At 42.6% G+C, this 26,191-nt stretch overlaps 1 protein-coding gene across 2 annotated transcripts in view; it reads left to right on the forward strand.

Annotated features, from left to right (window-relative positions):
• The window catches only part of LOC138300760 (polycystin-2-like protein 1), a 2,286,574-nt gene that overhangs the window by 181,294 nt on the left and 2,079,089 nt on the right, over nucleotides 1-26,191 (forward strand). For both annotated transcript variants that reach the window (XM_069240515.1, XM_069240516.1), the window contains exon 2: nucleotides 23,034-23,147. In XM_069240515.1, coding sequence (XP_069096616.1) covers nucleotides 23,034-23,147 — 114 coding nt within the window. The remainder of the gene's footprint in view (nucleotides 1-23,033; nucleotides 23,148-26,191) is intronic.

Here is a 26,191-nt window from a genome sequence, read left to right on the forward strand (position 1 = left end):
AGTCGCTGCCCCAGTGATGTCGCTGCTGTCTGAGTTCGGAAGGGTATCTGGTCTAATAGTTAATTGGGGGAAATCCTGCATATTCCCACTAACCAGCTGGCCTCCTGCGAGGCAAGAAAGTGCCCCACCAGGCCACCTAAAATGGTGCTTCGACACATTTAAATACCTAGGAATCAACGTATACCACAGGGCGGAAGATCTAAGGGATGGAAATCTGGGGAAAGCGGTGTCCTCTGTTAAGAGTTCAATACGCTTCTGGAATAAATTACCACTCTCACCACTGGGTAAAGTAGCTATAGCAAACATGCTGATATTACCTAGACTGCTGTACTATTTCGCGGCCCTACCAATCATTATCCCCAAGAGCTTTTTCGTCGGCTTGAACTCCATCCTGCTACAACTGGTGTGGGGAGAGGGCAGAAGGCGGGTTGCACTGACCACGCTGCATCATCCGGTAGCAATGGGTGGACTGGGTGCCCCAAACTTTGAGCTCTATTCTGCGGCCGCACAGCTGCAGTGGATCTTAAATTGGCTCCATAGACCTAGCTCGGCAGAAACTATATGGTTGCAATCCCGACTCCAAGGCTCTCCCATACTAGTTTGGTTGTTGGATAAGCAGACTAAAAGCACATGCACAAACCCGCTGATGATAGTGGCACACACATACTGGAAGAAGTATATCCAAAAGGGAGTTAAAAAACTACCCTACTCACCACTCCTCCCTCTGGATAGGCTCCCCGGATGGGTGGAAGCCGGCTCATATTCACCTACAACTTGGTTAGACGCGGGTATAGGTACAGTAGGAGACTGTTTCGAGGAAGGGAAATGAATGACCTTCGAAGCTATACAGGCCCTTACAGAGATCAATCCGGGGTAATTCTTGGCATATCACGCGATATGCCATGCAATCAGGAAAACGTGGGCATCTGGCGACGTAGAGCCTGATATCTCAGTCACCCTGCATCACATGCTGAACTGGGACCCCCAAGGAAAAGCAGTCTCAAACCTTTATAAACTTCTGAACAGACCCCCGGAAGATAACCTGCAGAAAGCTAGAGAGAGGTGGAACACCGTATTGCCCATTCCGATCTCAGGGTCAGATTGGCCAAAAGCTCTGTGCCACACACGTGAGGTCTCAAGAAACCCCAGATTCCGATATACTCAGTTCAATTACCTACATCAGACATACCTGGCGCCGGCCAGGATTAAACGCATGTTCCCCGGGTCGGACCCAGCCTGTCCCAGATGTAAAACACCAGCAGCCCAGTTCTATCACATGGTCTGGGAGTGCCCGCGGTTACGGGGGGAATGGGAAGGGGTGGTCACAGCCTTAGCGGAAATCACGGGGCTCAACCTGGACACGAATCCCAAATCCTGTCTACTCGGATTAAGGACAAGGACGAAAAGAAATAAACACTTGCACAGGTTTGTAGATCTAGCGTATGCAATGTACAAAAGATTGATAGCAACGAACTGGAAGGCTCGCAACGCGCCTGACTTAAAAGTCTGGCTTGCTCTTACGCTACGTTGGGCTCGAGCTGAGCATCAGGTATTAACAAACTTAGCACGTAGGGGACTGCGACAGGCGGGCTGCGAGGCCTGGGGCGTCTTAGTGTCTAGGCTAGAAGCCAAAAATGATGAAAGACCCCCCTGAATCACAGATAGCTGTATCCACCTGGTAGGCCACGGGCCCCGCCCCCTGCAGAAAGGCAATACTACACCTGGGGACGCATACATATCCATCATCAATGCCTCACCAACACTGATAGCTTAGCAGCCCATCCCCCCATGCAAGCATGCCACAGCACCAAAAGGCCTGCATACTCAACCAATAGACACCAGCGCTAAGATCTACTGTGCCATAACCCCCCCCCCCCTGTTTCCTCTGCCCCCCGACCTCACCCGTGTGGACACGAGGGCCCCTGTCGCCAATGGCAATAGAACCACATTGCAGCTGAAAGCTTTGCCCTACGGGATGGCAACCTCGGTAGTGTTGGGCAGAGTTAGCGGACCGGGAAGTGCACTCAAGTTCTTAGAAGTTTGTTATATATATTGACCTTAATATGGGAGAGCCAGACGACAGATTGTAACCAATGACAATTTGCTATCAATGACTTTGTATGCCAGAAAATGTATGGCTTTCGTTTTGAAAAATCAATAAAAACATGTTAAAAAAAAAAAAAGTTTAGAAGGAAGAGCACATGCACTTTAGCACTGACCAGCAGTGGTGAAGTGCCCAGAGTCCTAATGTCAGCAAAAAGGGTCAGAATAAATAGGAGGAGGAAGGCAAAATCTTTGGGGATGACCCTGTAAAAAGGGCCAGGTCCAACAGTGCCAGTGGTGTGGAGAGACCCTGTGTTGCTATATGTTGTCCCATATTTCTAATGTCATTTTAGTTATGTCTGATAAGTATGGTGATCTGAGTCACTGAGATTTAAGCAGCCATAGCAGGTCCAAATGTCCCTTCCTACCACCACAAAGAGATACCGCTTTTCAGATGTGCGTGTTGACATCAATATTTGGAGGTGGACTGCTTGATAATATTTGGATATTTCTGGTAGCACCAGACCAGCTTTCCCCAGGGGAGCCATCAATATTTTCTCACTAAGTCTCAATCAATCTTTCTCCCATACATATTTAACATTATGCTTCTGTAGGGCTTGCAGCTCAGCTTTATGTATAGCTGGGGATATAGTCCAGTACAGATATAGGAGACTATCGAGTATGTTAATTTCCACTACATTTATCCTTCATAGCCATGAAATAAATTGCTTTTTCCATTTAGTTAGATCTTCTAGCATCTGTGTCTTTAATCTAGGGCAGTTGGACTTGGTCCAAGTATCAACCAAATTGGTGATATGGAGCACTGGTATTTTATTGGTTATTTTGCCCTTTTTATTGGGCAGTTCACTCTCCATTCTTTCTCATGATCACTAGGGAGAGACAAATTTAGTATCTCAGGTTTATCTGTGTTTTCCTTGAACCGTAATATCTTTTCAAAATCCCTCATGCAGCTGCCAGGGAACGTCTTCAGCTCCATTAGGGTCAAGAGGATGTCATCAGTGAATAAGTTAATTGTGTGTCTCTCACTACTAAAGGTCGCTCCGTTTATCTTGGGATGGGTTCTAATCTGCATTGCTAGTGGCTCGATCATTAGAGCAAATATAGACCCAAACACTTTCTCCACATCAAGAGATACCAGGATGGCTGGGATTTGGCATTTTCTACATTTCTGTACTATGTGGGGAACCTTCCTCACATTCTCCTGTCCTGACCAAACCCTACCTGCTCAGGTTCCAACAGCACTGGAAGGATTTTTTTGAAGCGTTTGCTCAGAATTTTATTGTGAGAAATTGGGTTGTTGGTTCACTGGGGTGTAAGCCCTGATCAAGCAACAGTCACAATTCCTTGCAGGGTGAACTGCAAAAAGTCACTAAATTAACCTGTGCTTAACCCTGGGAAGCTTGGCACAAAAAAGCAGTCAGACTTAACTTAAAGGAATTGTATAAATATATGTATGCAGCACACACACTAATGAAGTAAAAACACTACAAGAAAAATCCCAAACCAATTCCGAAATATAGAGTAAACTTTAATTACTTATTTGCTACCGATACAACAAAAACCCAATCATTTGAACCACAGTAATTAATTTTTAAAGCTTAAGGTTCAAAATAGCGCCTAAAAGATAGAAGCCCCAACCATGGATATTTAGTCACCTTTAGCCCCACAGCCAAGGGTCTTGGAGTGTACGAAGACCTCTTGTGGGTTCAGGACTCACTTAGGCTGGGATCAGGTGCAGGTTCAAGATCATGAGAACCTGTTATGTCCCTGTGGCTCTGAACAGGAAGCCAGCAAACTAGCCCTTTGAGCCACTTCTGGAAGCCCTAGGTGCAGGTTAAGATGCAGGGCTCAACAGCAGGGTTGGCCTATGAGGCTTCAAGGAAGACTCCAGGCAGCAAAGCAGTCCTTCCAGGTACATCAGCAGTCTGTCAGAGTGCACAACAGGTCAAAGCAGCTGGGAATCCTTGAGAATCTTTCCACAGGTCCAGTAGTGAACTGTAGTGTGGGCCTGGTGGCAGAGCGCAGCCTATTCAGGTGCAGATGGGGACATGCTTATCTCCACCCCCCCCCCCGAAAGACAATTCAGGCTCTGCTCATCCCACTATTGTGTGACTATCTGGGGTGAATTCACAAAGTCTCAACTGTCAGTTACACCCAGTGATGTGATCTAAAACAGCCTGCAGGCCCCTAGGGCTGAGGGTTGGAAAATGGCAACTTCCCTTCCCCTCCAGCTAGGCTCCCCTACTCTCCAACTGGGAGTGGAACCTCCCAAAAAACTGAACTGCCACATGCCCTGGGGAGCTGCCCCTCCCATCTCTCCTGACACGGGGGCAAATTGTTCCCAGAGTGCAGTCTGTGAACATCTGGGGACAGATTGTGACCATCCTCTGGGTCACTTCCCCATCCCACTCCAAGGATATCCAGAGCCATGGGGTGGAAAAAGTGCTGCCCCTGGGACTGAGTTTCCCTACACACCTGGCTGGTATACTGCTGTGGAGAAACTAGCCTTTCCACTGTCATGGTCTGGCTAGCCCCTGTGTCCTTCAGAGCAGTGACAGGAATCCCATTTATTTTCATCAGACAGATATGACTGCTTCCAACCTCAGGGATCACACACTCACCCTCTAAATCTGTCTCCCAGCTAAGGGAGATCAGGGCTTGGTCCATGGCCTACCCCTGTGGGCTACTTCCTTCTAAGGTCACATTGGGTACTCTTGTGGAGGCTCCACTAGTGCGTGGTTGCTTTCGACAGACAGGGTCCCCCTGTCAGAGTCTCAACTGGGAGCACTTAAAGCAGCGGGGTTGGAAATTGGGCACCCTGGGCCACCACATACTAGAACCTCCCCCTGTTTCTCAGAAGGGACTTGGGGACCCTGTTCCCCGCCTTACTCTGGGCATTATCTGGGCCATCTTTAACCTACACCTTACCTTCCTGGGGGAACCTGAACAACCTTTATTGGGGTCACCCCCATATACCTTCTTGGACACTCTGGTAGTGACATTTAGGTCCGCCACCTTGGCAAACTTCTTGGGGTCAGTCAGATTGCTGTCCACTAAGTACTGGCACAGCTCTGTAAAAAAAAAAAAAAATGAAATGTATTGAGCATGTCCTCCGTCAGAATCAGGTTGTATAGCCCACTATAATAGTTAACTTTGCTGTCCCCACCCAACAATTAATTGTCATGCAGAGTAGTCTAAGAAATACACCCTATACTGATTTGGGGGTTTGTGACTGTCCCTCAACCTCTGGTGGTACTTCTCAGGGGTTAGTCCACATTTAGAGACAAGTATGCCTTTTCATGGGGCTATACGTGGCTTAGGTCCTCTACCTATAGTGTGAACAGTGTCCCTCTCCTCTGGAGACATGTGTACACAAGCCACCCCCTTCGCCAGTGTTCCTCTGGGATCTTGTGTAACCTCAGGGTTACCTCGCAAGCAGAAAAACATTTATCTATATCATCTCCCACCACATAATTGAGCACCCGATCTTTAGGGATGCAGATCTTCTTGTCTTCTTCAGACACTGTTTGTATGCTGCCACTATTGCTGATGGACTATCAACTCCAGGACCAGCTTCTTTTCTTCTAGTGCTATTTCCTTCTCCATTTTTAGCTTGGTCATCGGCAGCTGGAACTCCCTCTCTGCCTTCCTGTCTGGCAGCTCCTCTGGCAACAGGCCATGTGAGAAAACACTGCCATTTGCTCTGGCAGGGAGTCCCAGTTCAAGAGGTGAGTAATATCCACCTCCCCGGAAGGCTAAATTTAAGGGCTGACAGAAGCAATGAACCTCCCACCAGAGAGAGCTTATTGAAGCTCCAACCTCTTGCCACCTTTCTTTGTAGGGTGTCCCCTTTCCTTACAGAACTGTTTTGGCTCAACAACGGTGTAACTTTCCAAGTTGCCCGGCTGGATTTCCACTTCTGCAGGTGTGGTCACAGATAGCCAATAGCAAAGAGAGTAGATACGAAAAAACTAAGTAAGCCAATTAAGGCCTGAAATTCAAAGTGGTCTTAAATTATTTCTCTGTAATGGCAGTGTAACACAATATTACTGTATGGCTCTGCAAAAACACAAGTAGAAATCCTACTGCTGCCACCAGTGTAAGGAATTGGACTACTGTTTTTATTTTTGGGGGGAACCCTAATCCAGCAGAAACCACAATTCTATATTAGGGTTAAGTCATGAGAAAACCCCATGGAAGCTCAGCAATGAGCAGTTAGTCTTACCTTAAAGGTAAGGAAATAGATTTTTTTTAAAAAACATTTTTATTTAAAAAACCAAAGATTACAGGGGCGTTGAGTTAGGCTCACATTTTAAACATCCAAAACCATGGAAATTCACCTGTAATAGTTATCTCAAGTACCTATATCCCTTGCCCTAAGGTAACTATTACTCATGCCCTCACCATGCACTGCTAATTACCTCACAAATTATACAACTCATGGCATCTTTGATAACATCATTGATAATATCAATGAAATATTTGCAGTAAACCCTTTTGATGAAAAAACTGCATGGCGGGTGCACAAATTATATTTACCTTAGGGCATAAGTTAAAGTTTCTTGAGATAACTCTGACTATAACAAGTGAAAGTCTATGGTTTTGTAAGTTTAGATGGTGACCCTAACTATAACGGCCCTATTATCTTTGTTTTTTTAATTGAATTTCTGTTTTTTAGTTGAGTTCCTAACTATAACAGCCCTGTAATATTTGTGATTTTCACTCAATTTCTAGTGTTTTTAAAAAATGTATTTCCGAATTGTAACACACCTGTAACCTTTGGTTTTTCCAGTGAATTATTATTATTTTTTTTACATATAACGTGTAACCTTTAAGAGTGTGTGAGTGGATGCATTCGAGTCTGAGCGTGTGTGCGAGCGAGTGTGTGTGTCTCATTGAGTCTGTGAGTGGGTAAGTGACTGCCTCTGTGGTTCTGTGAATGGTTGTGTCAGTGCCTGTGTATGTCTGTGAGTGGCTGAGTGAGTGCTGCTATGGGTCTGTAGGTGGGTGTGTCAGTGGCTGTATGTGTCTGTGCGTGTGTTTGTTTGAGTGGTGGAATGGATTTTTGGCATTTACATAGAGTATTTAAAAGGAAGAACCATGCTCTCTGCTTTTACAAGGATACGTCTGAAACCACTCATCAGTCACACAAGTTCTGATGGTGCTCCAATACATTAATAATACATTCACTTCTAGTAAAGATTTCAGATTATTTTTCAACTCAGTATTAGAGGAAACATGTTTGCTTTGCTTTTACTAAAGCCAAGAAGTTAAGATTGTTTCCATTTTACTGAAGTGGCGCTTCACCTGGGGCACTTGCTTTGTTTTTCTAAGCGGTTGCCGTTAAAGTTTAATTGATCTGAAATAAGCAGCAGGACCATATTGGAAGCTAATTTTTTTCAAGAAGAGTGTACAGTTTTGCCTAAAAGATGTCTACTGAACTGCAGAACTTTCAACTAGCAAATTACTTTATGCTTTTTCATTGTGTAAATGGCTAGTGTATATTGTACACAACAGTTGTTTAATGGACCACCTATTTTCATGCTTTCATTGAGTTGAAAATTGTGTGGGTTTTTTTTTCCTAAACTTTTTTATTCATCAAAATTTGTGGCAAATTATTGCGGAACGTATGTTCCGGTTTCGCAGACAAGTCACAAAGATAGAGTGCTTTTGAAAAGTGTAAAACACATTTATATACATATTGTAATTAATGTTTGACAACAGCATTTACTCCTATTAATGTTTTACTAGTTTTTATATGTATTTCATGATATTGCGACGACGACGGTTGTCGCGATGACGTCAGTAGTCGCGAAGATCATGTCACTGGAAACAGAGATATGATTGGAGGAGACAGTTTTTATTAGTCTTCAAAGGAAGTTCCCACCCATGTTTTATTTTTTTCTTGAATTTTCCAATTGATATTTGGATCGTTCGTTGTGGCTGTCCTGTACCAATAGTGCAGGACTTTAGTTAGGATATCTTTTTTGTGTTTTTTTTTTTTTTTTTTTTCACGTTCAAAATAACAACAAGAGGTGGTGAGAAGGTGCCACAGCAACCAGAGGAGCAGAAGCAGGAAGAACATCAGGAGGACTCCAATGATGAAGGACCAGCATCTAAAAGGTAAAGTATTGCGTGGGATTTCTTTACAGTTCCATCAAGGGAATCCAAAACGGTTGCAGAGTTTGTCAAATGCAGCTTGTGTAATAAGACCCCTTTCAAAGGGCAGCGCCAAACAGTATTTTTTTGGTACAACTAGCTTGTTGTAGCACCTTAAAATGTGTACCACAAGAGCAACATGAAGAGGGCACAAAAGGAGGGAGATAGAGAGGGACCGTTTCCAGGAGCAGGTAGTGCCGCCCGGAAGTAGAGTTCCAACAGAAGGGGATGAAAAGATGCCCAAAAATTTCACCAGAGCTGAGGCATATTGGGGCCTGTTGCCTTGACTGCAACACCAGCCTGACAGCTGATGAACAGTCTGTTGATGTTATTTTGGAGGTAGCAAGGCAATATACCTACTAATATTTTTTCATATTTTACTGCAGGTTTTCTACGGTTTTTCTCTTTGTTGCAATTTTGATGGAAAAAAATACAAAATGTTAGAAAACCCAAAAAAATAAAAAGCACAGTTCCATAAAAAAAGAAAATAGGTTCCTGTCAGAACTGCACTTCATGGTTAAAAAAAAAAAAAAAGCTGTATGTGTGTATATGTAAGAAAGAGTCCATGTATGTATGACTACATAAGTGCATGACTGTGTACGTGTGAGTGAATGAGTGCATGAGTGGTATATGAGTGAGTAACTGAGTGTTTGACTGGTGTATAGGAGAGTGAATGAATGCACGAGTGTATGAGTGACTCAGTGAGTGGGTGATCTATGGCTGACTGTGTTCATGAGTGTGTTTGCAGGAAAGTGAATGAGTTCATGAGTGGCTGTATGGATGAGTGACTGGTACATAAGTGGCTGCATGGGTGAATGAGCGGGTGCATGAGTGGTGTATGGATGATTGAGTGTGAGTGCATGTATGGGTGAGCAATTCAGTGAATTAGCGCATGTATGGGTTAGTGAAAGGTGCATGAATGGCTCTGTGGGTAAGTGAGTGGTTACATGAGTGGCTATGTGAGTGGTGCATGGATGACTGAGAGAGTGTATGAGTGTGTCTAAGGGTCAGTGAGTGTGTGAGTGGGTGTGAGAAAGTGCCTCTTTTGGGATGGTAACCCCCCCACTTTTTGCCTGGAAATTTTGTGGTTTCAAACTGTAAGTGCCCTAAGCCCCTGATAAACAGGTTCCCAGGGCCAGATCTTCTTCCCCAAATCTGTACAATGTATTGGCACTTCAGCTTCCCCTGTAAGTCCTTAGTAAGTGGTACTCCTGGTATCTAGGGCATGGGTACTGAAGTGGGCCCCCCAGTCCTGCAGCACCAATCGTGCCACTTACACTAGCCTCATACAGACTACCATTGCAAGTGCATGATAAGGTGTATTTAAAAGTTGCTAACTCAACATGGCACTCGCCAAGAGTGCCCTGTTCACTAACATTGCATGCACTATGGTAAATCAGCCCTCTGGCAGGCCTTAGGTAGGGTGCAGCAAAATGCATGTGAGGGCATATGTTTGCATGAGCAAATATGCCCCTACTGTGTCTTTACAAAACCTTAAGACACAGTAGGTATACAGGGAAGCCATAGCAAATACATGTGCTGGACACTGGTCACTGTGAGATTCCTAGGTAGCTGATGGCCTCCCTGAATACTAGGTTGTTTGGTATCAAACAGCTCAGAATAATAAACGCACACTGATGCCAGTGTTGGATGTATTATGACATGTACCCAGAGGGTACCTTAGAGGTGCCCCCTGCAAGACCTAATAGCCTTGGCATGGTTGCTGACTGGTTTTTTACCCGCCTGCCACCACCAGACACAGATCTGGACTTCTGGGGTGACAGCCTCTGTTCTCAGGAGCCAGAAAACAGCATTTTCTGGGTGGAGGCGTTACACCTCCTCCCCCAGGCAGGCACCCAGGCCCAGCGGTTTGCTTCAAAGGCTTTACCACCTTTAAAATCTGACCTCTGACTCTGCTGCTAGCAGCAGATGGCCGCCTAATGGTAGGAAGAGGAGTGGCCACCCTCAGCCTGCACCACCATCCAGGCATGGCAGGTCAGATGACCACTCCATTTAATTTTCCTCCGTCTTAGATGGCAAGAAAATTGTCAATCGGGGTTGGGGAGATGACCTCTTCCCACCGGAAGTGGTCACATAGTGGGTGTACCATGTACACCCCTTAATGGCCGCTAAATGCAGTATTTAGTGGGCATCCCTAGACCTACAGATCAGATTTGACAGCCACAATAAGACCAGTGACAAAGAAGGCCCAAGGCTTGAGAACAGAAGTCCTGCTGCCAGAAGAAAAATATGCCACACTTTGCCTGCTGCACCGAGGACTTGACAATTGCTGCTGAGGGGTCAACTGGACATCAGACGGACTCTAAGATACCCAGAGGACCTCCAGCCTTCTGAAAATTGCCAAGAACCTTCCTTCATAGGGGACGCATAACTCCCTGCAAGCAAGAAACCAGTGAAGTCAAGTTAACTGACTGGCTGCTTGCCATTGAACTGGACAAGGAAGCCAGACCAAATTACACCCAACGGACCTGGAAGAAAAATCCTGCCGGTATGCCAATGTTTGTGGCACTGTGACCTCAAGTGGCCAAGACGTGCTATAGCCCCTAGTACTGGACCCCCCCCCCCAAAGTCAGACACCCAGAAGAAAAGTCTACTCTGGAGTCTCCAAGGACCAGAAGCAAGCACCAGTCAATGGACTTCAGGACGCCCAAGAAACACCCCCCAGAGAGGCCCTGCTGACCTGCTATCCACCCTCAAAGTGACCTACACCTAGCTTCAGAGACTCCTTGACGCACAACCCTTGGCTGACCTATCAGCACTGCACCCAGCCTCCCGGGCCCCTGCATAGAAAAAACAGCTGTGCTCTAGGGGTCCCTAACCCCTTGCAATGGCCACACTCCAAGTGGACCTACGGGACTTACCTTTAAGTGCACCTGTGCATTGTGTTTCCAAGTGGCCCCATTCTCCGTTCTGCACCAGCTCCAAGACTTTCAGCTGCTGCTCCCGCTTGAACTTCTCCGGCTGGCCCACAGGTCATCTCAATGACTTCGACCTAAAAGGAGAAGGTGACACTTGTGCCAGCATTGCCTGAATTTATATGCATTTTTAAAGATTTCTCCCATTCATTCCTATGGTGCATATTTATGCTCAAAAAGGCTATTTTTGCTAAACTTTTAAAAATCATATCCTAAAAAGTACTTACTTGATTTTTCTGATCTTGGTCTCACAAATTTTATAAAAATCTGAAGTATTTTTGTAAATCGGTCTCACTCAAGTTATTTCTGAGTGTGTGGTCACATTTATTGATACTGTGAGTACAACAAATGTTTAGCACATCTCCAAGCTAAGCTTAACTGCTCGCCCACACCACCACAAAAGCAGAGCTTTAGGTTGTCTGCTTTTTACCTCTGGATACCAAAGTGGGGTTTCTTGGACTCTGCACAGTGCGCCTCTTTTTCATACACTATATAGAGAGCTTCCTACAGTGATTGAGGGTATGAATGCATTTATTAGTGAGTGAGTGGGTGGTGCATGAGTGACTGAGAGTGCATGGGTGGTGTATGTGTGACTGAGTGCATGAGTGGTGTTTGGGTGATTGAGTGCATGTATGGGTGAGTGACAGTGTGTGAGTTGTGCACGGGTGACTGAAAGAGTGCATGAGTGGTGTATGGGTGAGAGTGCATGAATGGTGTATGGATGCATGAGTGGGTGCACTAGTACATTTATGTGTCAGTGAGTGCCTAAGTGGTGTATGTATGATTGAGTGAGTTCACGAGTGCATTGGTGATTGAGTGTATGAGTGCATGCTTGTGTGATTAAGTGAGTGCATGAGTGGTGTATGGGTGTTTTTCTGAATGTATGAGAGCATGTCAGAGTGAGTAAGTGCATGGGTGCTGTAGGAGTGATTGAGTGCATGTATGAGTTAGTAAGTCAGTGCATGTTTGGGCAAGTGAGTGTTTGAGTGTGTGTATGGGCAATTGAATTCATAAGAGCATGTATGGGTGAGTTAATGTATGTATGAGTGACTGTTTAAGTGAGTGACTAGTTCTGTAAGTGGCTGTTTGGGAGTGTGAGCACCTGTGTGAGTGGCTCTATGAGTGAGCACTAGAATGAGTGGCTGTTTGGGTGAGTGAGTGGTCGGCCAAGTGGCTGTATGGGTGAGTTTGTGGTTGTGTAAGTGGTTGTATAGGTTAGTCAGAATCCGTGGGAGTTCTTGCACAGGTGACAGAGTAGGTGTGACAGTAACTGTATATGTGAGTCAGTGGGTGAGTGAAATACTGTACCAGAGACTGAGAGTTTGTATGAGTGCATTATGAGTGAGTAAATGGATGTGTCAATGGCTATTTTAGTGAATGAGTGGGGGTGTATCACTGAATGACTTTCTCTGAAATGCTGTTTGAGTGTGTACATAAGCAAGTGCTTGAATTATTGATTATGTTTTTGTGCAACTAACTGAAAATTGGTTCTATGAGACTGAATGTTTAAGTAGAAACTAGGGAAAAGAAACTAATGTACTAGTATGGGAAGGGGATTACTCAATCACAAACGTGACAGATATCCTGCCTGCCGTATTAAAAGTTACATTATATCCTACGGAACTTGCAACACATCGGAAGGGATCTCTGTCACGCTTGTGACGGAGTAATCCCCTCCGTCTGGCTCGTAATCAGGTCCTTTTATGTTTAAAATCACTCTCCATGGTATCTCACAGGAATATCTCTGTTCTTCATGAAGTGTTTTGAGCCATCTAATGACATTCAACTGCAGCCGCTATTGGGGAAACAAAGTAGATTAAGATATGTTAGTATTTAATCTTCATAGTTACACAAATATAACAATAGTCATTGCTTATATTGTAAGAATGTATTGCAATCTAGTAAAAATCTAATTTTCACTTTTTTACTTTTCTACGCCTTTTTACTTCATTGTAAACGAAGGTTTGTATAAAGCATCATCTTCGAACAGTGGGGAAAAAACAATGGATAGTTTAAAAAAAAAAAAAAACATGCACAGTAGATCACTACAAATAAGTAATACAATGCATTGCACGCACTACAATTCAATAATTTGTGCTTTTTTTCTATACTTACTACAGTAATTCAAACAACCAGATCTTAAAAGTATTACCTAAATTATTATGTCTGGTACAATATCACAAATAAATGTGAATCACACTTCAATTTAAGAGATCCTTTAAAAAAACATCATCCCTGGTAGGCCAAATCATGTCTAAACTGGTAATGATCCATGGAAGGAAAATCCAATGCAGTACTTTTTTCCCACAATTAGGATGCTGACGTTTGGTTGGAGAAACAAAAGGGGGCAATTTTATAGTTTTGAAAGCAGTGTTTAAATTCAACTAAGGGCTGCAGTAATTGGAGTATGTCCATCCAGTTTCAGACTTTTATTAGAGAGTCTTATATTGTGTTGATTAACTAACACCTTTCTGGAACACATGCTTGATTTAAAAAAAGAAAAAAAAAAAAACGTATACCGCTTCATTAACCTGAATTCTTACTTAGAACTTCAATTGAATAAAGAAAATATGAGTTTGGGTGTTTGAATGGAAGTTTTGGTTTGTATTTTAAATTGATATCAAAGTATTTTGTCCATCCATTTTCATTCCTTATATAGACAGTGTAGTGACCGGAGGTTGTATTAACTCCTTCATGAAAGATGATAGCCACACTAGTAAAAGTTCTTCCTGAAAGTGATATTTGTCCAGCTTTGAAGTTTGTAATCTGAGTTTCCGGTTTGGAACCATCTGCTCTGTATCATTGTAGCACTGCTAGAAGGTATTTTCCAGTTGTTTGTACAAACATTGTAGCCACAATGTCTAATCTGCAGTTTGAGGATGTCATATTCTGGTTAGTATTTCTGTATAATTTGTCAAAAGGCACAGTTTTAGAATCTAGTAATGTTAAGTAGACAAATCATTCAGAATTGATTACAGTGCTAGATGTGAAATAGCAGTGTTTTCAGCCATGGTTCTATTTGTAACTGATCCCAAATAAAGCATTCACATTTACTTCTTGTTTTAAGACTCCAATGATGACCATAATAAATTATTGTGCATCTATTGGGTGTTGAGAGTAAATGTTATTGATCCAGTGTATATATCCAAAAGATGTTGTATTCTTGGAGCAGAATGTATTACACTTCTGTCACCCATTAAACGTTGCAGCAGATTATATAGTGAAGAACACTTTCTCTTATCTGAATTTTGTTTAATTTGATTTACTACATTTAGTAAATGGAACAGTATATTAAGAGCAACATTTGCATAGCAGTTGACACCTGAACTAATTTCCAAATGGTAACATAATTTCACTGTCCTTTTCTATTTTCTTTCTTCTTAGCACCGTCTGTGTTCTCCTTCTGTGCTTTCTTTTCTTGATAACCTGTTAACTGTTTTATAATCTTCCGCTTTGTACTTTTTGTCTGTTTCTCATAAATAGAGTATTGGCCCAAATGAGGAGCTTATAGTCCTCTTAACCGATTGTACTCTTACACAGCTTGTATCAGCACACTCATTGAAATCAATCAAAAACAATCCAGACAATGTTCTAATTCGCAACAATGCTACATATGACATTCTTTCTCTGAATACAGTCTTCCCACATAAATCAAAAGGTTTAAGTGCAGATGCAGCTTGAGTTAATGTATGGTTACAGCATATACTAGAGAGAGTAGGAACTGTTGCTGCCAGACATCTCTTTTACAAGCAAAAACTGTACAATACATCGGCCAACCCTTTTCACATCATCTTTCTGATCAAATTTTATGGCCAAATATTCTACCTCATCTCTATTTGGAAAATTATTGAAATCAATAATTTTATCCGTTGCACCATCTACTAAGACTTCCTCAATATTTAAATTGTTGCAAATAACTAGACAATTTTTACAGACAAGTAAATGCTTTTCTAAACCTTCCATCTTGGATACTGATTTCTCTAAAGAATTCAAATTTAATTGCAGTTTATCTGTAATATTGTGACTCCTTGATGTTCTCAATCGCTGTAATTTCCATAATTCTTTGTATTCAAAGTTTAACCAAATAGTCACATTCCCAGTGCTTCCAAGGTAATTTCTTGTTTCACCATGCAAGTGTTTTGGAAACAGGTTGTCCTTTTTCAGGGGTGAGTTGTAGCAGGTCACCAAACACAATTACATGCTATCCTCCAACGAGTACATCATAGTTTGTTCTTAAAGTGTGCTGCATCCTTCATAGTATGAAGGCAAGGATTATGTTCAATACCATGCTCACTTTATCAATGATTCGAAGCTTCAGTTTTTTCAATGCTCTTAAATACCTCATGGCAAGCGCCACCAGATAAGTTCTGGTACTCCAATTTATTGTCATGTTCAACAGGTAGCATAAGTAGTGGATGTAGAGTAATCCCTTTAATGTTATGTGCTGCTAATCTTGTTGGTGCTGTTACTAAACAAGACAAATTTGAATCTGTAACCTTTTGTAAATCACGGGTGAGAATTATTATTTTTTTTAATTCTTGTGGAGAAATCCATGCTGTATTTTACTTTGACTTAATTGTAAATTACCTCTCTGTTCATTGTTCAGCTGCCCCACTAACTGTTTGAAATTCACAGTTTTCTCTCTTGCCTTTTGCATTGCTTTTTTTCTCTACCTCATTCATAGCTATAGCTGCTTCATTTTGAATTACTGGTTCTAAAAGAGGATCTTAACTTCCTGGTGCAGAACTTCGACTGCTTTGTGAACTCTCCCTGGCTATCTCTGCATCAATGGTTTCTTCCTGTTCAATCTCATCTTTCAACATCCTCAAGTATGTTGGAAACACAGAACACTGAATACCGTCTTTTACAGCATTGAATGAGTCTTCATAACTGTCACAGTGTCCAAGTACATCTGATACAGTAACCATAGCTTGAACAGTCTCCTGCACTCCTCCGGGTGTCGTGTTTTTAGAAATGTCTGGGTTTGGTAGGTTTCCCTAGATGGATGCCAAGCCCAGGACCAAAAACACAGGTTACCTCCTTGAAAACCAGGTTGTTTTGTGATAGATAATTTTGATGTCTACACAATGCACACATTGTAAAAAACAAGTCAATTTCCAGTGTAGAAATGTCATGCGTCCACATTGAGTTTTGGGCTGTTTCCTGTTGCGGGCATTGGGCCTCCCCACACAAGTGAGGTACCATTTTTGTCAGGCTACCTGGGGAAATGCCGGGTGGATAGAAGTTTGTGGCTCCCTGCAGATTCAAGAACTTTCCATCACAGATATATGAGGAAAATGTGTTTTTAGACACATTTTGAGGTTCGTAAGGGATTCTGTATAATAGAACCTGGTGAAAGCCACACAAGTCACCCCATCCCGAATTCCCCTAGGGGTCTAGTTTTCAAAAACTTACAGGGCCCAAAATCCACAGCTAGGCATGTTGTAAAAAATGAGTGAATTTCCATTACAAAAATGTGATGTGTTCTTGTTGCATTTTGGGCTGTTTCCTGTCGCGGGCACTAAGCCTACAAACACAAGTAAGGTGCCATTTTTATTGGGAGACTTAGGGGAATGCTGGGTAGAAGGAGGTTTATGGTTCCCCTCAAATTCGTGAACTTTCCATTACAGAAAGCTGAGGAAAATGTGTTTTTTTAAGACAAATTGTGAGGTTTACAAAGGATCTGGGTAAAACAACCAGGTGAGAGTCTCAACTGCGGAAGGGCCCGAAAACCACAGTTACCCTTTTGCAAAAAAAGGGTCCATTTTGCATGTGGAAAAATGTGATGTATCCATGTTGCCTTTTGAGCGGTTTCCTGCAATGGGCACTAGGACTACCCACACAAGTGAGGTGCCATTTCTATCAGGAGACGTAGGGAAACACAGAATAGTAGAATAGGTGTTATTACCAACATTGTCTTTCTCTGCATTTGTCGCATCCAAATGTAAACGATTTTAATAAAGAAGACATTTTGAGAAATGCCCTCTAATTCAAATGCTAGTATGCGTAACCCAAAACTCTGAGGTGTGCAAATAACTAATGTTTCTAAACTCCATATTTTGTGCCCATTTTTGTTTTTAGAAATACATAGGTTTCCTTGATAACTATTTTTCACTCTTTATATTTTACCAACTAAATGACTGTATACCCGGCACACAACAACAATTCATTACAAGGTGCAGCTCAATTATTGGCTCTGGATACTGAGGGTTCTCGGTGAACCAACACAAATTACAGTTGTTTTCAACTCAATTTCAATATTTTGGTTCTTAGGGAAAACCTTGAAGGGTATACACAAATGACTCCTTGCTGAATTTAGAATTTTGTCTACTTTTCGGAAATGAATAGTTTCCTGGACCATCCATTACCGTCACACCCATTTCTACCACTAACTAGAAGGAGGTTGAAAGAACAAAAAATAGGAAAAATGTCCCAGTAAAATGCCAAAACTGTGTAGAAAAATTTGGTTTTCTGATTCAAGTCTGCCTGTTCCCGAAAGCAGGGAAGATTGTGAGTTTAGCACTTCAAACCCTTCATTGATGCCATTTGCTGGGGAAAAAAGATGCTTTCTTCTGCAACATTTTTTCCCCATTTTCCCCCAAAACAAAATGTAGCTATATTTTGGCAAATTTCTCAGTCCCCTCCAGGGGAATACACAAACCCTGTACCTTTAGAATCCCCCGGTTTTTTTTGGGGAAAAAAAAAAAGACGCAAATTTTGCATGGATAGCTTATTTGGACAAAAAGTTATTGGGGCCTAAGCACAAACTATCCCAAATAGCCAAAAAAAGGCTTAGCATGTGGGGGGGAAGGCTTAGCAGCAAAGGGGTTCATTAGATTTCCTTTGTTGTTTCACCAAGCAGTCAAATCCAATGACTGGAAATCTTCCTTCTTCTATGTTTTCAGTTACATTAGTTCTAAATGTATAATACCCAAGTACTTCATAGCGACACATGTTTTCAAGATGGTGACTCCTTCTTGTGTAGAATGTAGCCAGCATGTTAGTCTTTAGTATGTCTGTACTGTCTGGATCAAATTCTGCAAGGTATTGTATTTATAGGAAAGACTTCAATACTCTATTACGACTGCTTGCAAGTCCTAAGATTACCTACACGATTCCTCTAGATTTGGGGACAAGCTTGCTGAGCTCAACCTATCTGCACGTTTATAAGATCCAGCTTCTCTGTGGGAAAGCATTTTCAAACTGAAACTGTACAATTTCTTAGTAAGTCTTTTCTGCAGAAATCTCATTTGACACCTCTTTCATCTGTCTTCTCTGACTTTGTTTTATAAGAAGTCACATAGCGAGCAGCAGCAATGGAGTTATCTGCAACAAATTGTACATCCATATTTGCATTCCACATGTTCAGAATAAAAGGGTTGTAGTCATTTATTTGTTTTGATGCTTCTGTTCTTTTGAGGTTGTATGTTTTTTTTTTTTTTATTTCCGTGTTAGGGTGCGTCTCACTGCTGACAAAAAGCTTCTCACTCTTCCTTCTGAGATGGCAGGTAATGGGAATCCAAAACAACATCTTGTGTAAAATGTAGCTTTTGATCTATATTTTCGATGACAGTGTTTGCTGCACCTATGATTTTGAAACTGTAGAACTTCTCAATGACTTGTTAGCAGTTTCTTTTGGGATGGCATATGTTACATACTTTTCTATGAAAAGACAAAACCCTCATCACTGTCTGATTCAAACTTTGGTGCATCATTTGCCTGTAGCTGCATGTGAATATGTTGAGCACCTTTGGCTTGGTTCTCCTTACGCCAAAAGAAATCAATGAGTTTGCCAAGAGGAGGATTAGTCTTATTGCAGATGAAAGGCATCATTGCTTGAAATCTGTGGTTAATGTATCTGAAAATGTTTGCTGGAGCAGAGTTCTCCTGGTGTCATCAAATTGATGTCTTTTATGTTTGAATTTGCTTCTGGTAAGAAATCAAGGTGGTCGTCCCACGCATACTCAGCACAACTGAGTGTCAGAAACCAAGTAGGTGTTCCTAGGTTGCTCAACATGCATTTCAGCTCGACATGATGATTATACCAATACCTGTTGGTCCCACGTTGACATGCCATCAAATTAATCAAGTTATATTGAAGGTTTTTATCTTTTCAACAAACTCCCTTGCTGACAGATTCTGCATATTCACCCTTGTTTTGAGAATGTGATTTAAAGCATCAAATAAGCCAGACTAGCCGCTCTCAAATGGCAGATGAAATATATAGGGAATACACTGGCAAATTCAGGTCCCCTGAGTAAACTTTAGTTGATCTTTACTCTGCTGCTGGTATTTGTAGAGGCAGGTCATTATACCTACCACCTACTCTAGTAGGAAACCGATGTGGAAAATTACCCTTATTAGAAAGACTAGCTTCTCCATCACCCCCCTTGAACTGTCTTGCAATCTTAGATAGGGCTGGTGTGCCAGGTTCTGATAGACTTTGGTCTTCTTGTCAATTTGGAAAATCCTCATCTCAAACCCACGCAGGATCTTCGTTTATTGGTGCCAGGTTTCAGAAGAATCTGAGTCTGGTCAGCCTCCCACAGGACCAGACAGAGACTCTGAGTGACCTGGTGTTGGAACTGGGGAGCAGACCCAGAGCATCTGCAAGGGATTAATGGCACCTGAAGGGTCACATGGTGGGTATCCTCATGTCTGTGACTGGTTGCATTTTCCTTGTTGTTCTTTTCCAGGTCATTGTGCCCTTGTTTATTTTTTTACAGGCTGCTTGTGTGTTTGTGGTTCTGTGGGCTCATCTCCACCTTGGACCACTGATTCATTACCCGCTGTCTCATTGGGAGCTGGGATCTTGGCCTCTGGAACATTTGGCGCAGGTCTAGACTGACATCTGGTGATTCATGCAATGATGGTTGGGCACAGGTGAACTTCTCCAGGAAGTTTCCATTGGCTCTTCCCCTTCCCAGGGTCTTGACTACAGACACAAGCAAAATCGGGTGCGGTGAGACCCTGGCGAGTCTTTTGGTTCATGGGAAGTGGTTGCCTCACGAATCAGTCTGCTCCTCGAACTGGAGGGAGTTGAGGGAGATTTATCTAACCTTGTTACACTTCTCTCCTTCACTATTCGGTGGTGCTGGTTGAGGGCAGACAACACAGTGGTGAAGTGCTATGTCAACAAGCAGTCGGGGACGAGGTCACGGTCCCTATGTTTCACATTGTCAGCTGGGCAGAGCTCTCTTTCTGCTGCTTACATCACGGGGACGGACAATGGTCAGGCTGATAGACTCAGCAGGGTCTTTCCCTCTTTCAAAGGCTTCTGTCTGGAGCCAGTAATTTTCACCTAGTTGTGTCAAAGATTCCGCTCTCCTCATACAGACCTGTTTGCCGCTTCAGAAAATGTTCTCCTCCCTGTGTTCCTGTTGCGGTTCCCAAGTCTGTGGTGTTGGAGGGTGGATGCGCTCACACATCCCTGGCCTCCCATTTTTTTTGTACACCTTCACTCACTTCCCACTGCCATGGTTGCGGAGAGAGGAGAAGCATCTCATTCTGGTTGCTTCATTCTGGTTTTGAATGGGTTTGTTCCCCTTACTGAAGTCGATGGTGGTGGTGCAGGAATGGATTGTGATGTCTCGTCCCTGTCCGCTCAGGTTTCAATTTCTTCCCCCAGACACTTGCAGAAGGTTATGTCTCACGGCAAGGCTACTGAGAGGTGAAGTCTGAGGTTACAGGGACTATCCTCCTCAGTGTCAGACTCTATTGAACATTCTAGGAGGCTGTCCATGAGAAAGTCATATGGACATCATTGGTTGTCTTCCTTCGCCTGGTGCACAGATAGCTCTTTAGACCTGACTACTTGTCACACCTCCTGGGTTAATCAGTTCTTACAGGATGGTTTTCGGAAGGACTTAGCCATTTCTACTTTGAAAGTTCAGTGGCTCTTAACCAAGTCTGGTAGGGCTCCTTGGGGTGTCTAGGAGATGGATGCCTTGGGTTCTCACCTTCTGAAAGAGCCTTCTTTAATTAGGCCTCCAGTTTGGGCTACTGTTCCCACCAGGGATCTCCCACTGGTATTCAAGGCATTGCAATCTCCTCTTTATGAGCCACTGGAGAGTATGTCCCTTGAGCTTCAATTTTTCAAGGTATTTTTTCTGATAGCTATTACTTCTGCCTGTAGACTGGGAGAGTTGGGGGTCTCTGTCTGTCTGTTCGACCTCCCTATTTAAGGATATTTTGTTGGTCCTCAAGCTAGGTCCGGGCTTTCTCCCTAAAGTGGTCTCCTCTTTTCATCAGCATCGGGAGATTACATTGTCCTCCTTTTATCCAGCTCCCTATACTCCTGAGAAAGAAGTGTGGCACACCTTGAATGTTGTAAGGGCGGTAAAGATATATTTGTCCAGAACACTGAATTTCAGTCAACGCAGAATTTGTTCATCAATTTTGGTGTTCTCCACCATAGTCAGAAGGCATCCCCCCTATCTTAAGTACATGGATTAGGTCTCTGATTTCTCTTGCTTATGCCTTCCAAAATGTCAGGTGGGGCCCAGAGAAGGTCTACATGTGGATTGGCGGCCTCCTGGGCTGAGGCTGCTGGTCTTTCTGTTGTTCAAATTTGTTGAGTGGCCACTTGGCCAGTCCTGTCTACCTTTGTTTCCCATTATCGGCTAAAGGTGGAAGATTCTCTGAATTGGGTACAAAGGTTATGGCTAACGTTTAGATATTTATTTGGTATTACCCAAGAGTTGGTTTGTTCTTAGGATTCAGGTTGGACTTTGGTATATCCACATTGGTACGAGATAAAGGTTGAGGAGGTAATAATTCAGTTACTTACAGGTAATCTTCATTACTTTGAACACCAATACTTATGTTCCTCCCTCCCAGTCCCTACTTCACACCCTGAATCCTCGAGTTAGCGTGAGGACATACAGGAAGTGTTGTAGTCTCCATCCTCTTTTATCACACAATTGCTGGGAGGGGTTTGGAGATGGGGTGGGAGGTGGATGACATGGAACTTTTCTGATTGCTTCTAGCTAGGTCACATGGTGCATTGGTAGAGGTTAAACACCTAGTCCCAGATTTACGAAAAAGTTGCACATCAACTCTGATGCGCCACTTTTTCATAACCTCCCTCTCTCCACACCTAACGACATCATGGTTGTGCCATACTTAACATACAGAGAACAGTGGCTGTAGTTAGGACAATAGCATTAAACTTTTTGAAATTATGGTGGCGTTATGCTACACTAGTGCCAGAAATGTTTACACTAGTGTAGCAAAGTGCAAGGCGGTCCATTGTTTACAATGGGTGCATCATGTTAACGCCTGCCCTTGAGCAGGTTTTAAAAATGATGCCACAAATGGCGCAGTGAAATCTTGTCAATTTCACTGCATGGTTTTTGCTGGCCTCCTAACGCCGGAACACCCCCCTTGCATACATTATGCCTGACGCACGCATAATGTGGCACATGGGGTTGCAAAGCGGCGCAGTGCATGCATTGAACCACTTTGTAAATATGGCACAGCAAAACTTGCCTCCTTGAGCCACATTAGCATAAAAAAATGACGCTAATGTGGCGCAAGGAGGCACTAGGCCTTAAATCTGGCCCCTAATTTTAGTAAGTATTGGTACGAGAAAAGGTATTCAGAGTTATGAAGATTACTGGTAAGTAATTTAATCATTCCTTCTGAATCTGGATTTTTAAGGTAGTATTGCCAAATCAAATTATATAAAAGAAGGATGTTGCAATGTGCATTCAAATACAAAAGGAATATATAAAATTCACACGTGTAAATAACACAGGTATCAACATGGTGTTTGCTCTACAGCTGGTTTCGAAAATTAAATTACACATTGTTGTTGACACTTTTGCCAGTACATTTTATTGTTTTTTGATAAATTACAATATCCTTTGACAGGACTTTGGGGAACAACTCTTACAGAAGACACATCTGAAAATCGAGAGCTTTACGTCAAAACAACATTGAGAGAGCTGCTGGTATACCTCATGTTTTTGGTCGATATATGCTTATGTAAGTAATATCATAATATATTGAACCCTATGTGTGATTCTGAGTGAGGCAGGATAGCAGGGGCACTGTCAACTCCCGTTGGAGGTAGAGGGATGGGGGCAGAAGTACTTCCAGTTGTGACACTTTGGAGACTAGAATGTGGGAATCAGTCTTTCTATGGCGATTCCTGCGTGGTTCCCCTAATGTTTGTCCCTGAGATCTAAACCTTAGGTAAAACTCCACATTGTATAATCCCGATTAGGCCCGTAAATCCTGCAACTGCCTGAGATGGATTACTGGGGTCACTCGTAATGCGGCCCTATGTGGTTATGTAGTAATGTTACAAATACAGAGGATAAATAATGGGTAACTGTAATATGGTCCGTTATTGCCATTGAGTCATTATGGTCACAAGGTCAAAGGGCGAATGGTTTGTAGATGTCATTAAAACCCTCAGATGGCACTATTGCACTAAGTTAAACATGGTACCCTTTAGGTACTTTTCATGTTACACGTTCCGGGGCAGTTGGCTTGAAAAAGCTTTTCTTCAAATACAGCTAACAATGGGCATTGATTGAAGTTAGAATGCTTAGTGGTGATGGTCAGTGTATTTAGGTAACTCAGTGGCAACAATTGTTACTGCTTATTTGTGCACTTGTTCTAATTGTCGCATTAGTGGCAACATTTTAACATAATGTTGTTTTAGCTCAATTAAATCAATGGATGAAAATAACTGTCAGAATATGCCTCATATCCGCAATTTTTTGCTACATATTTTAGATAACTGTGGCCTCCTAATTTGGTTCTCGGTGCCACATGATCGTAATAGCCCTGCAAATGTTAAAGCCCGCCAGAGTGGTTTAGGGGCTTTCATTATTATGATGAAATTCGAATTTCATAGGCAACCATGGCTTATTTCCACATTTCAGGTTTCCCTGTGTTATATGCATTTTGTGCAATAAGAGCACAACATACAATATTTTTCTTAACTTTTTCTGTTAATATTTATTTTTATGCTAAAGTTTGAAGTACAAACCCTTCTATTTAAATTGATGGAGAAATGTAAAATGTGATTCTCCTAATGAATTGTATATACATAAATCACCAAAAATGTTTTAGGCATGGTGAACTGATTGAAACTGTCTCGAGTGTGCCATCTTCCATCAAATTGAATCCAGCTTGCACCGATGAGCTGTTACAGCAAGGACTACAACATTACTAGGATTCACGTGGGTTTATTGATTTCTCAAATACGCCATATGATGTTTGATTGATACTACACTAAAATCTTTGTAATGATCTATTCGACTCAGAAGATTTTTTTCCTTGTTTAAAATCTTAAACGGAATCCTTTTTGAGCCTTTCAGTCTAAAATCTCATAATCTCACGAACTCTGAGAACGTTGATCCAGCTGTGTGCTATCCCTCCTCCAGACTCGTGCTACTTGCTGTTGCCCACGCGCACTTATTTTTTTCATCCAGTCCCACTGCTATCTATTCCTGCTAAGGCATGATTCTGTCTTGCATGTTATACTTTGTCATGGTATCAGTCACATATGACCAAAAAAAGCTTTTGATGTTGCCAGTGTTGCATTGTGCATGCCAAGTGCTTAGCTGCTTACAACACCTAATTCCATACTATTTTACCTTCCAGCTTCGATAATGTAGGCATCCAGAATCATGCGTTAAACAGGAGTGGTCTTTAATGTTTACTTTCAGGCAGCCTCTTCCATAACTCATACATCTCTGGATTCCATCAATTACTGTAAGGCAGTTTGCACACTTACCTCCTTCTCTTTCTTTTTTATGGTTGCTGACAACCTGATCCAGTTGGATGAGTCTGACCGCAAGTCAGCCAGATGTTTGTGAGGTAGTTACACAGACATGGCATCAATTCACTAAAATGCCAGAGGGAGCGGAAGTGAAATCACATACCCATTGACCTTAATGTCATCACAGGAAGTGACATCACATGACCCTTCACTAGGACTTTTTCCAGGAAGGCATGCAACATGAACCTAACATGCCAACTATTGATGATTTACATTAGATAGTATCACAAAGTAGCACAGAGGGCCTCCTTTACGAGGCCCTAGCGGCATACTGCGACACTGTAGCATAATTTTGATTTTTTTTTAATGCTCTGGTGGCGCAGTGTGCCACCCCATATTTACAAGGCCATGCAAAGCTGCCTTGCATGGCTTTTCTTGGCCTCGTCAATATGGACCTCTTTCAAGCGCAACTCTGCGTGAAAGGGGCATTCCAAGGGTGGTGTTTGGGGTGTTCCAACACAGCACCCATGGAACCCGAAGGAATCCAAAGCATTCCCAGATTTACAAGTCTGGGAATGCGTCAGATTCCTACGCCACCTCAAGGGTGGCGTAAGAATGACACAACAAGAAGAAATATCTTTATTTCTCACTGTTTTTTCCTCTTTCTGTGTGTGCTGTATTATCCCCACAATGCAGGCACCCTTGCACCATGGTTCAAAGGGGCCTGCGTTGGTGCTAGGTAGCTAATAGGTGCACCAACAGAGGGGGGAAGGACAGAAATGTGCCATATCTTGGAGATACGTACATTTCTGCCTTTTCCGGGTGGCGCAGGGCAGCACAGCAAAAGTGTGCCAGCACATTGGGATAGAAAACATGTCATATCTTATTAGATGTGGTACATTTGTAGTGAAGTGCTGCCTTGCGTCAAACAACAGTAAACTGTGCCTCAATTTCTCTCTCTTGTTTTTTTTGCAGGCTTTCGTACTGTCCCTCACTTAAACACACTTTTCAAGCAAGCATGCATGAAACATACATTTAAAACCATTCTTACTTACCACCGCTGCCACTATAGGTCTTAAGTGTACTCCATTTTGTATTACAGTAATAATGTATAATGTATACTATTTTAAGTTTTTCAGTTGAAAATGAGGCAAAACATGAAGTAAGCGTGTTTGAAGCACAGTTGTGCATATTTTGCTTTCTTTCCGTGAATTCACCTGTGCAGGCTTGAGCTGCCAAGATCTGTGAGGGGAAAGCAGCAGGGTATCATCATATTCACACAGCTTCATATTTC

Source organism: Pleurodeles waltl, chromosome 6, assembly GCF_031143425.1.
Source record: "Pleurodeles waltl isolate 20211129_DDA chromosome 6, aPleWal1.hap1.20221129, whole genome shotgun sequence".
NCBI lineage: Eukaryota > Metazoa > Chordata > Amphibia > Caudata > Salamandridae > Pleurodeles > Pleurodeles waltl.